Source organism: Chiloscyllium plagiosum, chromosome 26, assembly GCF_004010195.1.
Source record: "Chiloscyllium plagiosum isolate BGI_BamShark_2017 chromosome 26, ASM401019v2, whole genome shotgun sequence".
In the NCBI taxonomy this organism is placed as follows: domain Eukaryota; kingdom Metazoa; phylum Chordata; class Chondrichthyes; order Orectolobiformes; family Hemiscylliidae; genus Chiloscyllium; species Chiloscyllium plagiosum.
In genome coordinates this window covers 41859777-41872652 of record NC_057735.1, presented here as the reverse complement: position 1 = coordinate 41872652, position 12876 = coordinate 41859777, and the positions used below count along the sequence as shown (strand labels likewise).

Sequence of the window (12876 nt, the reverse complement as noted above, 5' to 3'; positions counted from 1 at the left end):
AGCTCTGTTGTAGCTATATCAGGAGATGTCTGGATGGAGTACTTAGGGAAGGACTGAGAACAAGGAGCTCAGATTTAAAATAATTGGTCAAAGGTGCAAATGTGTCATGAGAAAACACCTTTCATGCAGTGAGTAGTTAGAGTCTGGATTCACTGCTTGAGGGTATTTGATTTGATTTGATTTGATTCGATTTATTATTGTCACATGTACCGAGATGCAGTGAAAAGTATTGTTTTGCGTGCTATCCAGGAAAATCATATCTTACATAAGTACAACAGGATAATAGAACAAAATGTAGAATATAGTGTCCACAGCTACTGAGAAGGTGCAGAGAAAGATCAACTCCAATATATTCAAAAGTCTGGTAACAGCTGTTCTTGCATCTGTTGGTACGTGTTTTCAAACTTTTACATCTTCTGCCCATTGGAAGAGTGTGGAAGAGAGTGTAACTGGGTGGGAGGGTAGACTGGGGGCAGACTCAATTGAAAGCCTCAAATGGGAATTAGGCTATTATTTAAAAAGAAATGTAAAGTGAAGGCAGGGAAGTGGCACCAAATGAATAGCTCATTCCAAAATTCGGTATAGACATGAAGGGTTGAATGGCCTCCTTTTGCACTGTAATGGTTCTGCGTTATGATATGCAACAAGGCAACAGTCCACACTCATTGGTGTCAGGATAAGTAGATATATGACTTGTAGCAGGTCAGGATGGTTTATTGATGCTGGGTCAGATGGATGGAGGAAATGGGATAGTTTGATCTCTGTAGTCTGCAGTGATAGTCACTTCCCCTTTGGCACCCTCTTGAGTTGACTGGAATTCATATTCCGGAGGTGGGGATGCAAAACTTATGCATATTCCCATTCATAATGACATATTCCCATTCAATTTTCTGATTACCAAGGATCTGGTCTGTATTGGAGATATTCCAGCCATATCAACAACGAGGCTATACCCTCTCTTGTCCAGCGGATTAACATCTCATTAACTTCAAGCTGACAGTGTATTTTAGATTTGGACAGAAGTCCAAGACATGTTTGCACATGAGTCCTCAGTGGAAATATTGGGCCTTGTGAAAATTCTTGCGAGTGTTTATGCCAGCTTTAACAAGTTGTTAAAATCAAGAGAACAGAGAGAAAGAGAACTAGTTTTCTAGCATTTATTATTTTCTTAAGATTTAATAAAACAAAGAGGCAGCCATTTCTCACACACTTGGCCTGCAGACTACAGACACACAGTGACAAAATGAGGCTCATTAATTTCAAACAGCTCCAAAAATAGTCAGTTCGGAATAAAGTTAGATAGGTCATCAGGCTAAGCTCTGGATAAAGTACAGGCACACCAACTGAGCCAACCCTGCAGCAATCTTCTCACTAACATCTGCCAAAACTCAGCTAGCAATTTCTTAGCCCATTCAACCAGACACAGTCACAGCAAACCACTCCTTACTGTCAATGTCTCCGAACCTTCCATCATCATCCTGGGTATGAGCTGTCAGAATGAAGGCTCACCAGAGGTGGCAGCACAAAGGTATCCAGTCAGGGAGGAAGCCCAGGAGTCTTAAACGTTAATTCTCATGAAGTGTCATGGCATCAGGTCAAACCCTGGCATGGAATCCACCTATTGTTACTTGTTGCCATGCCTCAATTAAACAGTCAGCACCCTTCCATATTGAATGCACCCCCTGAGGGTAGGGAGGGTACAAAATTGCCTCTAGGAGGAGCTTAGGTGATAAAATCCCTATAGTGTGGAGTAGGCCATTTGGCCCATCAAATCTACCACTGACCCGCCAAAGAGGAACCCACCAACCTTCATTTTCTCATGGTTAATCCATCTAAACTTCACACTTTCAGGACAATTTAGCATACCCAATCCACCAGACCTGCACCATCTTTGGACTGTGGGAGGAAACCAGAGCACCCAGAGGGAACCCACACAAGTACAGGGCGAATGTGTAAACCCCACCGTCTGATGGTAGAATTGAACCCAGGTCCCTGGTGCTTTGAGGCAGCAGTGCTAACCACTAAACCACTATGCTATCTGGTGCTCAGCTCCAGGAGTATCTCAGGAACTGTGACTGACTGAGCTATCCAGCTTTTGACAGAGATATCTGTCAGGCTGGGCCTGCACAGTCAAGGAGGGAACCAATAAGGGCTGAAAATGTATTTGTTCTCTCCAATCAATCAGCTGCTGATATATCTTTGGATGATAGCTTTGGTAGGAGTGACAGTCACATAATCCTGATTTCACATTATTCCCCATTGTGTTGTATGACACAACCACCATGCTAAATGGGACACCTTCAGAACAGGTCCAGACACTGAAACTGGGCATCTATGAGACTCTGTGGGCCATCCGTCATGGCGGAATTGTATTTGAGCACAACCTATAACCTAAAGACACAGCAGATCCCCCGACTCTACCATTATTAGAGCCAGTGGAACTGGGGAAGACCTAAGAGTAAAGGAAAATGATTGGCTTTTGAAGGCCAACCATTTCAGCCTGAAGGTATAATTCTTCAGCTGTTTCATCAATGACCTTGCCTCCACCATAAGGTGAGAAGTGTGAATGTTTATTAATGATTGTGCAATATTCAGCATCATTCACGACTCCTCAGATACTAAAGTGGTCCATGTTCATGTCCAACACATTCAAAGAGATCTATAGTATGTAGTATGAAACCAACATGATCAACAAGAACTCCATCCACAGTGTTAAATTTGCAAACTATCACTGGTCAATGGTGAAAGTTGAGATGACCATCCACAACATCTGCAGCAACTCGCCAAAGCTCTTTTGAAAGCACCATCCAAACACCCACCTAGGATGACAAAGGCAGCAGATACATGGGACCACCACCACCTACAAGTTCCCTTCCAAGATGCATACTATCGTGACCTCGAAATATATCACTATTCATTCGTTATTGGTAGATCAAAATCCTTCCTCTTTCCTTAACAGGTGTCCCTACATCAAATGGACCACAGCAGTTCAAGAACACAGCTCACCACCAACTTCTCCAGGATAATTAGAGTTGTAAAATAATTAATGGCTATGTCTCAAGCTCATTTCTTACCAATGAATAATAAGAATTTGCTTCAAAGCACTTTGAGATCGCAGGAGGCAATAAGAGCTATCGAAATCAAAGTTTGTTTTTCTCCTGTTTTAGTGTGTGTCACCTTTTAAACTTGCAGACTCTGATTAATTAGAGAGCACTGCCGGTTTTGTAAATGCTGACTGTAACTCCTCTCTCCATTGTAAATTAGGGATTCGACGTTATTCATCTGCATGGGCTGTTTAGTAAAATCAAAGAGAAAAGAGAAAAAAAGACAAGCAAGAAAAAGTTAAAAATCACACAACACCAGGTTATAGTCCAACAGGCTTAATTGGAAGCACTAGCTTTCGGAGCACCGCTCCTTCATCAGGTGGTTATGGACAACTACCTGATGAAGGAGCATTGCTCCGAAAGCTAGTACTTCTAATTAAACCTGTTGGACTATAAACTTGTGTTGTGTGACTTTTAACTTTGTACACCCCAGTCCAACACCGACATGTCCAAATCAAGCAAGAAAACGGATGTGAACAGCTAGAAAAAGAGGACAATTTCTTTTGTGCAGAGTGGACGGCCTTTTGTCTTTGGCACAGTCTGATAATTCAAAAGCAAAGACAGAAATTGCTGGAAAAGCTCAGCAGGTCTGGCAGCATTTGTGCAGAGAAATCAGAGTTAACATTTCAGTTCAAGTGACCCTTCTTCAGAACTCGGCAGGTTTTTCGGTTTTTGTTTCTGATCGTTCAAACGTTCGGTTCACAACCTGAATTCTCACCCCTTGTCTTTACTGTTAAACCAGGTGAGACATATATAGCAATACGATCAAGAGGCCTCAAATGCATGTTTAGTCAGGGCTGATTGACAACTCGGAGAAAGTGATTGACAACTCGGTCAAAAAATGTGGTGCTGGAAAAGCAGAGCCGGTCCAGAAGGATTCAAGGGGCGGGAGAGTTGACGTTTGAAGAGCTAATGCTCAAAACGTCGACTCTTCTGCTCCTCAGATGTTGCCTGACCAACTGTGCATTTCATTTAATTTTACTTTAATCTCCAGCATCTGCAGTCCTCACTTTCTCCTGATTTTTTTGCTGCATTAGACATTTTCTTCATCTGACTAACATGATTTAAACCTTTTTAAACCCATGACCTTCTGATACTTTTCTTCATTTTTTAAAGGAAAGTGTGGATCTGGGAGAAATCATGTTCTCTCTCTGCTATCTACCTACTGCTGGCCGGCTGACACTGACAGTCATCAAATGCAGGAATCTCAAAGCCATGGACATCACTGGCTACTCTGGTGAGTGTGAACCACTCTCTAAACAAAAACTGTGTAATTATCAATGTACACGTTAAAATCTGGCAGCTAGGCACCGGATTGCTTGTTCAATCAATATAGTGAGAGAGCTGCAGTATTTACAATATAATGGAGTTGTAATATATGGAATTAGTTATAGTTCTTATGGCTAAAAGGATCAAAGGGTCTGGGCAGAAAGCTAGAACAGGATAATGACTTGAATGATCAGCCATAATCATATTGAATTGCAGAGTAGCCGTGAATGGCCAAAGGCCTACTTCTGCCCCTATTTTCTCCATTTCTATGGATGCATCTTCTGAAAGAGCCTGCTTGGCTTTGATAGATGGAGTGACTCTCTCCAATATTGTCCTGTGTTATGATTCAATCCCAGAACTTGTAGATACCTTTGCATTGCCTTAAGATAGACTGACTTGCAGTATTTTTTGAAAAATGCTATTACAAAACTATTAATTGCTGTATATTGACTTCATGTTAATTTTTGTTGGGCAAGACGACACTATTAAACTTGAATACCAGACAACAAGTATAATGAAGATAGATAGCAGGAAGAACACTTCTCATTGATATTGTGACAACACTGAGTACTGTTGGTCAAAGAATAAGCTTGTGCTGGATGTCAATTCATAATAATATTTGATGTCTAATCTTCCTAAGCATACTTTACAATTCTGAAATAACTGCACAGGGGCTGGTGTCCTGTCACCATGTCACACTTTATTTACTGTGGCCAACCACTTTGGAGACAGTCCTCAACTGAGGAGAAACTAATCTCCTAGTTATATTTGATTTCTTTTTGAGGTGGGTGTTTCAGCAGGATAGTAACTGGGGGAACAGGGTTTCTCCTGGTTATATTGATCAGCCAGGGCTTTCCTGATTGGCCCAGGTTAACATCTCCAATCGAGAACCTTGTAGTCAATGAGGTCCACCTGGTCCCAATCACGTGTGGTCGTCTTTGGTGTGAGGAAGTTTCACCAGCACCTTGATGGATGAGAATTTGTCACAGTAACAGATCATAAACCCCTGCTAGGGGCCGCCCATAGTATCCAGCAGAATTCAGCGCTCGGCCCTTATTCTCAGCATGTACAAGTACAAGCCAGAATATCACCCAGGAACCAAGTGACTAATGTGAATGCCTTGAGCCACCACCCACTAGCAGATACTCCATCGGTGGTGCTTCCCTTGGAAGAGTCCATTTTGGTGACCCTTCCTGTCACCACAGACAATATCCGACTATGGACGCAAAAAGACCCTGTCCTAGCAAAACTATTAACAGCTGATGGTAATCAGGGAAACAGAAATGGCCATTGCAACCAGGATTGAAACCTTTTTGGTCCCAGTGAGATCAGATCCCGTCAAGGGAAGCATATTACTCTGGGAAGCAAGGGTGAATTGTCCTGAGTAAAGATCATTGCCAGATACTAGCCAAACTCCAGCAGGGTTGTCCAGGGGTTTCCAAGATGAAGATGTCAGCAAGAAGCTATGTCTGATGGCCAGGGTTGGTGAGGCAGTGGTCATAGTGCCACCAGCAGCATCTCCATATTATGGGAATGGCCGGGTAAACCCCAAACTCAGTTACATGTTGACTATGCTTGTCCTTTCATGGGCTCAAAGTTCCTGATAATTGTGGACACCCATTCAAAGTGGTTGGACATGTATAAGATTTGTTCAGCAAACTCAGGCATGATGATTGAGAAGCTGTGAGCACTATTCGTAATACATGGACACCCGGAAGTATTGGTCACGGACAGTGGGATGTCATTTACCAGCAGGGTATTTGAATATTTCCTAAAGTCAAGTGGCATTCAGCACATAAGGACAGCTCCATTCCATCTGTCATCCAATGGACTAGTGGAAAGTGAGGTGCAAATGTTGAAGGCAGGCTTAACGAAGCAGCCTACAGCTGATTGATACCAAACTGTCCCGGTTCCTGTTCGATTATAGGACCACCCCACAAGCAATAATAGGATAGCTCCAACGGAGTTACTGATGGGGAGAAGACTCCACACCAGGTTAAACCTGATATTTCCAGACCTGGGGTCGGTGGGGGGGGGGAACTGAAGTGGCAACAGGAGCGCCAATGCCAGCCACATGTCCACTTTAAAGGAGAGAGACCATTTAATTCAGGGATGAAGTATGCTGCCAGAATCATGGAAATGGTGCTGTATGGTAAGGTGAGGTTGATGTGAGGTCAGGCCCTGTGACGCACAACATTTGGGGAGATGACAGTCCGGAATTAAGACGTAGATCTTGTGAAAGCTGTTACTTCCCAAAATGGGGCAGGAGCAAAACATACCTGGCCCCTCAGAACAGTCAGAAGGCCTGTCGGAAACTACAGATGCTGTCCCCTCCATCTCACATTGAGGAAAGTTCAGAGTGCAAAATGGATGCCATTGTTTTCCGTCTGCCCCAAAAGTCATTTGCCTGGAAAATAATTTATCACATCCTTTCCACATACAGGGCGCAGTCTTCTACAGTGAAGTCAAATGAGTGAAACTTCCCAAATAAAGGTATGATGCCAGAAATGCTTGCCTCAATGCCAAGATATTTGTTGTAAGAGAACATTCTTACAACAGGTAGCCCTGCTTTCTCCCGTTGCCACTGAAATAACTGATATTCCATCACCAAGTCACCCTTTAGTTACTAGTTCACAGTACACTAGCTGTGGCCAGCCAGCTCAGAGTCAGTCCTCAACTGAGGAGATCCTAATCTTCTGATACATACTTTTTTTTTGACATGAAGCAGTAGTGATTATTTTTCCCCACAGTACCTGTGTTGTGTGTGTGTGTAAGTGCAGGAGTCAATAAAAGCACCATGCACAAAATAATTTTATTCAATATTTTCCAACAGCAGGAAAAGCCTCCATGTGACCATGGAACCACTGTCAGGCTTGGCCCAAGTGGGGAAATGCCTATATAAAAGGAAAAGGGAAGGGGAGTGGAAATGTCTCCTGGCCACACCTAAAGTCCTTCGTCACGTTAAGTTCCTCCTGCGCATTCCAAATTCTGGAGTTAATTTCCTCCGGTTGATGAAGTAACGCTCCAGATTTTTGTCCCACTATTTCTTCAGTTTCTTTGAGCTTATTTTTTGCTACTTCATTATCTCCTGGTTATATTGGTCAGCCATTCTTGATTGGCCTAGGGTTAACAACCCCAATCAAGAACCCCGTTTGTCAGTGAGGTCCACTTGGTCCCAATCACTACAAATTCTGAGCACTACACAAGACCTTTTCTGTCCTGAACATTTCCAAGTGCTCTGTTTTGACTTCTTTGTTTCTGCATTTGAAATATGTATTTCAGACTTTTCTTTCATAGTTGCTCGAAGTTGCTGCTATTTCATTCCAGGCAGCTTCCAAGGAGCAGGAAGGGCTCCTGAAGAAGGGCTCATGCCCGAAACATCGATTCTCCTGCTCCTTGGATGCTACCTGACCTGCTGCGCTTTTCCAGCAACACATTTTCAGCTCTGATCTCCAGCATCTGCAGTCCTCACTTTCTCCTCCAAGCTATTTCATTCTAAAAAGGATAGGAAATAGTGAGTGTATTCTCAAAACCAGCTGTAAGGAAGCTTGTTTTTGTACAATGCAAATTCAGTATTCAATCACAAAATTAGCATTTATGACAGAAATGGGTCAAATTTGAGCGCAGGTCAGAGCTCCACATTCACACAGACAGAAAGCACAGAAGCCTTTGAAAGAAAAAAAATCAAAAATCTTCTGCAATTCCATGTACACTGACAGTTTTGGCTGGTGTAATTCCCATCATTGTTACAAACCATTAAATTATGTTTCAGTTTTGACTGGGGAAATTAACCTGATCGAATAAAAAGGGCACACTTGAATAATGACTATTCAGTGGGTGGGTTGGAGCTAATGAACTGCAAATTATTTGCACTGTCATTAAGCAGTGTTTGTTAAAAGAGTTATTAACCTCAAATATGTAGCTGCATGATAAAAATCAGGATTATCCTTCTTCTCTCCAGAAAGATTTTTTTTTAAAAGTACACATGCTTTCCACAGTACAAGCTCCATGGAGGTAACATCTGCAAAATCTAACCCTGGCAAATGACGTTCTCACTCTAATTGGAACAGCAAGACTGAATAATTTTCCAGATAACTCCCTTTAAATTAATAAATTAATTAATAAATAAGTTCTTCAAAAATTGCAGTTGGGGTCATATAATGTAACACAGCTCTGATTTGAAGCCACCATCATTCCAAATTAAATGTTTGCACATTTTCAGAGTTGACTGTACATTGTATTGGGTAGGACTCAAGCCTCCATGATTTTCAACTTCTAGGCAGTCGGTTTCGCTAGGCAACGCTCAAAGCAAAAGGACCAAGATCCAGCTTACTCGCTCCATCTGGTATTTGCATGGTGTGACATTCATTTTTGTTTAGCAATCATTTTATTAATCAGTCTTCAACAGTAACATACATGTTGAGGGTAGGGCAGGTGATGGTTAGAACTTTCCCGATCTAAATATAACATTGACTGTTAGCTTGAAAATTAATGATTTCATTGAGTAAATTGTACAAAGACTGAATTTGTTTCATTTGTTAAACACCAGATGCCACAGCCCACAAATACCAAGAGTTTGTTTTCTTTTGAAAGAAAAACTCTTGCTCAGTTTGCTGAACATGAGCAATCCAAATAATCCTGATTTATTGGACTCATTTCAGCTGATCAGTTAAGCTTGTTACATGGTAGGGATTAATCCACGATCACTATCTTCAGACAGCACAGCATCAGAGATACAAGGTTGAATTCTTGACTGCTGGCTTTAAGCAAAGTTTTCCAATGGGGCTACAAATATGGTGGCATGGTGGCTCAGTGGTCAGCACTGCTGCCTCACAGCGTCAGGGACCTGGAGTTGGATTCCACTCTGTGTGGAGTTTGCGCATTCTCCTTCTGTCTGCCTGGGTTTCCTCCCACAGTCTGAAGATGTGCAGTTTAGGTGGATTGGCTATGGGAAACGCAGGTTACAGAGATAGGTTGTGGGGGTGGCTCTGGGTGTGATGCACTTTGGAGGGTTGGTGTGGACTTGATGGGTCAAATGCTTAAAAATGTGTTGCTGGAAAAGCGCAGCAGGTCAGGCAGCATCAAAGAAGCAGGAGAATCAACATTTCGGGCATAAGCCCTTCTTCAGGAATGGGTCAAATGGCCTGCTTCCACATTGTAGGGATTCGGTGATGAAATATCAGCACAAATTTTCTAAATAGCTTTTCATAGTTAAGAACATACATCGGTTTGCTGATGTGACATTTACTCTCACTCCAATTCATTATTTATGGAAGTCTTTACTCAGAAAACCAGTGCTACTGCTTGCATTAAGCAGTTCAAACCTAGAATCCCTAGAAAGTATGTTACCATGAATATTCCATGATGTAATTCTGACACTCATTATCCATCGCAGGGAAAACAAAATAAGCAGCAGCGACTGAGAAGCTGTGCAGTGGGATCTTATTTCTTGTGTAAGGGAATGACACACAAATTGATAAAACAGTGAAAGAAGGAATTTTCATTCATACAATACCTTTGATGTCCTGCTAGTGAAGCACTTTAGTCGTGTAGTCACTGTTGTAATGTACACAAACACAGCAGCCAATGTATACACAGCAAACGGTAGTTCAGTGGTTAGCACAGCTGCCTCACAATGCCAGGGGCCTGGGTTCAGCTCCACCTCAGGCTGTGTGGAGTTTGCACGTTCTCCCCGTGTCTGCATGGGTTTCCTCCGGGTGCTCTGGCTTCCTCCCACAATCCAAAGATGTGCAGGTCAGGTGAATTGGCCATGGTAAATTGCCTTTAGTATTAGGTGCATTAGTCAGAGGCAAATATGGGGAATGGGTCAGGGTGGGTTACTCTGCGGAGGGTCGGTTGAACTTGTTGGCCCAAAGTGCCTGTTTCCACATTGCAGGCAATATAATCTCATCAAACTCCTGACAAATGGTAATGCAAAATATGACCAGATAATCAGCTTTCTTGTGGTATGAAAATAAAAATCTGGAAATGCTCCAATGTTTCAGTTGAGAGATGATTTGAAGATGCCGATGTTAGACTGGGGTGGACAAAGTTAAAAATCATACAACACCAGGTTATAGTTCAAAAACTTCCAAATAAACCTGTTGGACTATAACCTGGTGTTGTATGATTTTTAACTCAGTCGAGAGAGAAAGAAATAATTGTGCAATCACAATTATAATTGAAGCATCATGGTGATTTCAAGGTGGCATGGTGGCTCAGTGGTTAGCACTGCTGTCTCACAGCACCAGGAACCTGGGTTTGATTCCAGCCTTGGGTGACTGTCTGTCTGTTTGGAGATAACCACCTGATGAAGGAGCAGCACTCAAAAAGCTAGTGCTTCCAATTAAACCTGTTGGACTATAACCTGGTGTTGTGTGATTTTTAACTTTGTACACCCCAGTCCAACACCGGCATCTCCAAATCATGTCTGTGCGGAGTTTGCACATTCTCCCTGCGCCTATGTGTATTTTCTTTGGGTGCTCCTGTTTCCAACCACAATCCAAAGATGTGTGGGTTAAGTGAGTTGGCAATGCTAAATTTCCCATAGTGTTCAGGGATGTGTCGGTTAGGTGCATTACTCAGGGGAAATGTAGGGTAGGGGAATGGGTCTGTGTGGAATACTCTTTGGAGGGTCAGTGTAGGCATATTGGGCCAAATGGCCTGATTGCACACTGTAGGGATTCTATGGGAACTATCAAGGCCTTATACTCTGGAAATCCCTTCCTACATCTGTTTCCTCCTTTCGGGAACTTCTTAAAACCTATGCCTTATTGATCAATCTACCATTATCACTTTACATGTCAAAGTCATGTCTTGTTTTATAATGTTTTTGTGAAGTATCTTGGGATGTTTCATATAGAAAAGGTGCTATGTAAGTTTAAATTAAAGTTGTTGTATTCATGGATGGAGATGTAAGGGTACAGGGTCATTGGAGTGAGTGAAGAAATCAGAGATGTTGGGACTCATGGAGGTTTAGGTTGCTTTAGACAACATCCAAACAGCAGCCAGCTGGATTGACTGCCTGACTGGTGGGTAGGAGCATGATGTAGCCTGAGGAGATGAACACTGGTTAGGGGGCCCATGTGCAGAGGCTGGCATTCCAAGCAGCATTTGCGGTCACTTGAAGACTGAAGGCTTACTTGTGAGCACTGGGGGATGAGCAGCCCTGTTCCACCATGACCCACAGGGAGTGCTAAAAGGAACAGATCTTCAGACCTTGACCTGAGAGGATCACTGCTTTCTGCCTTGGATCTGACACAAGAATCCAGTGGGATATTCAACTGACCGATAGTTTTGTTTAAATCACACCAATGATGATGTTAACAGGATGCAGCTCTTATGTGTTAATGATGTTTGTTGCAGGAGTCATCAATTGCCTGATTTGGACTTCAGGATTTAATCTGTCTTTTCAGAAACAAAACTATTGATGATTCATTCCTGCAGCCACACAGAGCTCTGGAAACCACTCCCTTCAGGAAGGTTGCTGTGTCTGCTCCAGTTCTTGTTGGAGGCTCATTGTGGTCAGGTTGCTCTCTCTCTCTCTGGCCCTTCTCCCGCCTCCCCTACACCTCCAACCTTCCTGCTGACAAAATCAAGACTAATACTTCAGGTCAATGATCTGTGCTATGTAGTACCAAGACTTCTAAAAAGGTCTCAATAAGGCTCTTCTTGCAGAAAGCAAATTGAACAGGGAGAGTAAAAGATCTCCTGAGTTGAAGTGATGAGAACTATTCAGGAAATCTGCGGAGTCTCTCAGAAATTAGTGAAAGAGTAACAATTCTATGTATCACGGATTCTGCCTGGCTTCAGAAATGCAATGGAACTTGAACAGATTCACTGGTGATATCCACATGGAGGGTGGAAGACAGATTGAGCCAAATGAAACAGCCAACAAGGCAGAATAACTGGGAAGGCATTTACAAGTAGACAAAACGTTGGAGATTAAAATCAACCTAGATAAACGTATGTTTTACAAATGACAAGCAAAGCAGTGGGGAATATTAATGATGAGGTTAAACTCTTCTGAGGGGATCTGGAGACTGAAGAGTAATAAAACCAGCTGGGATCTATTGTGAAGCAGCAATTAAAGATAAAGAAACACGAGACTGAAGGAATGACATCTGTAAAATGGTCACTAGAGATACCAAAAGTAGGGAAGTTATTTATACTTTGACGATCTCTCACCCAAGAGAACTGTCTGCCAAAGCTGAACAGGCCAACAACAAGAAAGGAAACTCCAGGTAGAAGTATAAAACTAATGACAAATACTGAGACAGGCAAATGGCGTATTGTGCATTGGCTTTGATCAGAGTAAGTCTCCCTTTCATTTTCTTGTCTTTCTGGAAGAATTCTTCCACATGGGGTTCCAGCAGAGGTCTGGGGGAGCAGGGGGTGGGATTCAGTCCTGTGCCTGCCTTTTCAATAAAGAGCATGAAGAGCCTTTAAAAAAGGAAGGTGAAGCAGAATTTACAACTTAAACTGTTCTCTGATTTCTTGATCC

At 42.5% G+C, this 12876-nt stretch overlaps 1 protein-coding gene across 1 annotated transcript in view; it reads left to right on the top strand.

The window, feature by feature from the left end:
• LOC122563291 (synaptotagmin-6-like) overlaps positions 1 to 12876 on the top strand; it is a 294684-nt gene that overhangs the window by 260803 nt on the left and 21005 nt on the right. The window contains exon 4 of the mRNA XM_043716993.1: positions 4221 to 4341. Within this exon, the coding sequence (XP_043572928.1) occupies positions 4221 to 4341 (121 nt within the window). The remainder of the gene's footprint in view (positions 1 to 4220; positions 4342 to 12876) is intronic.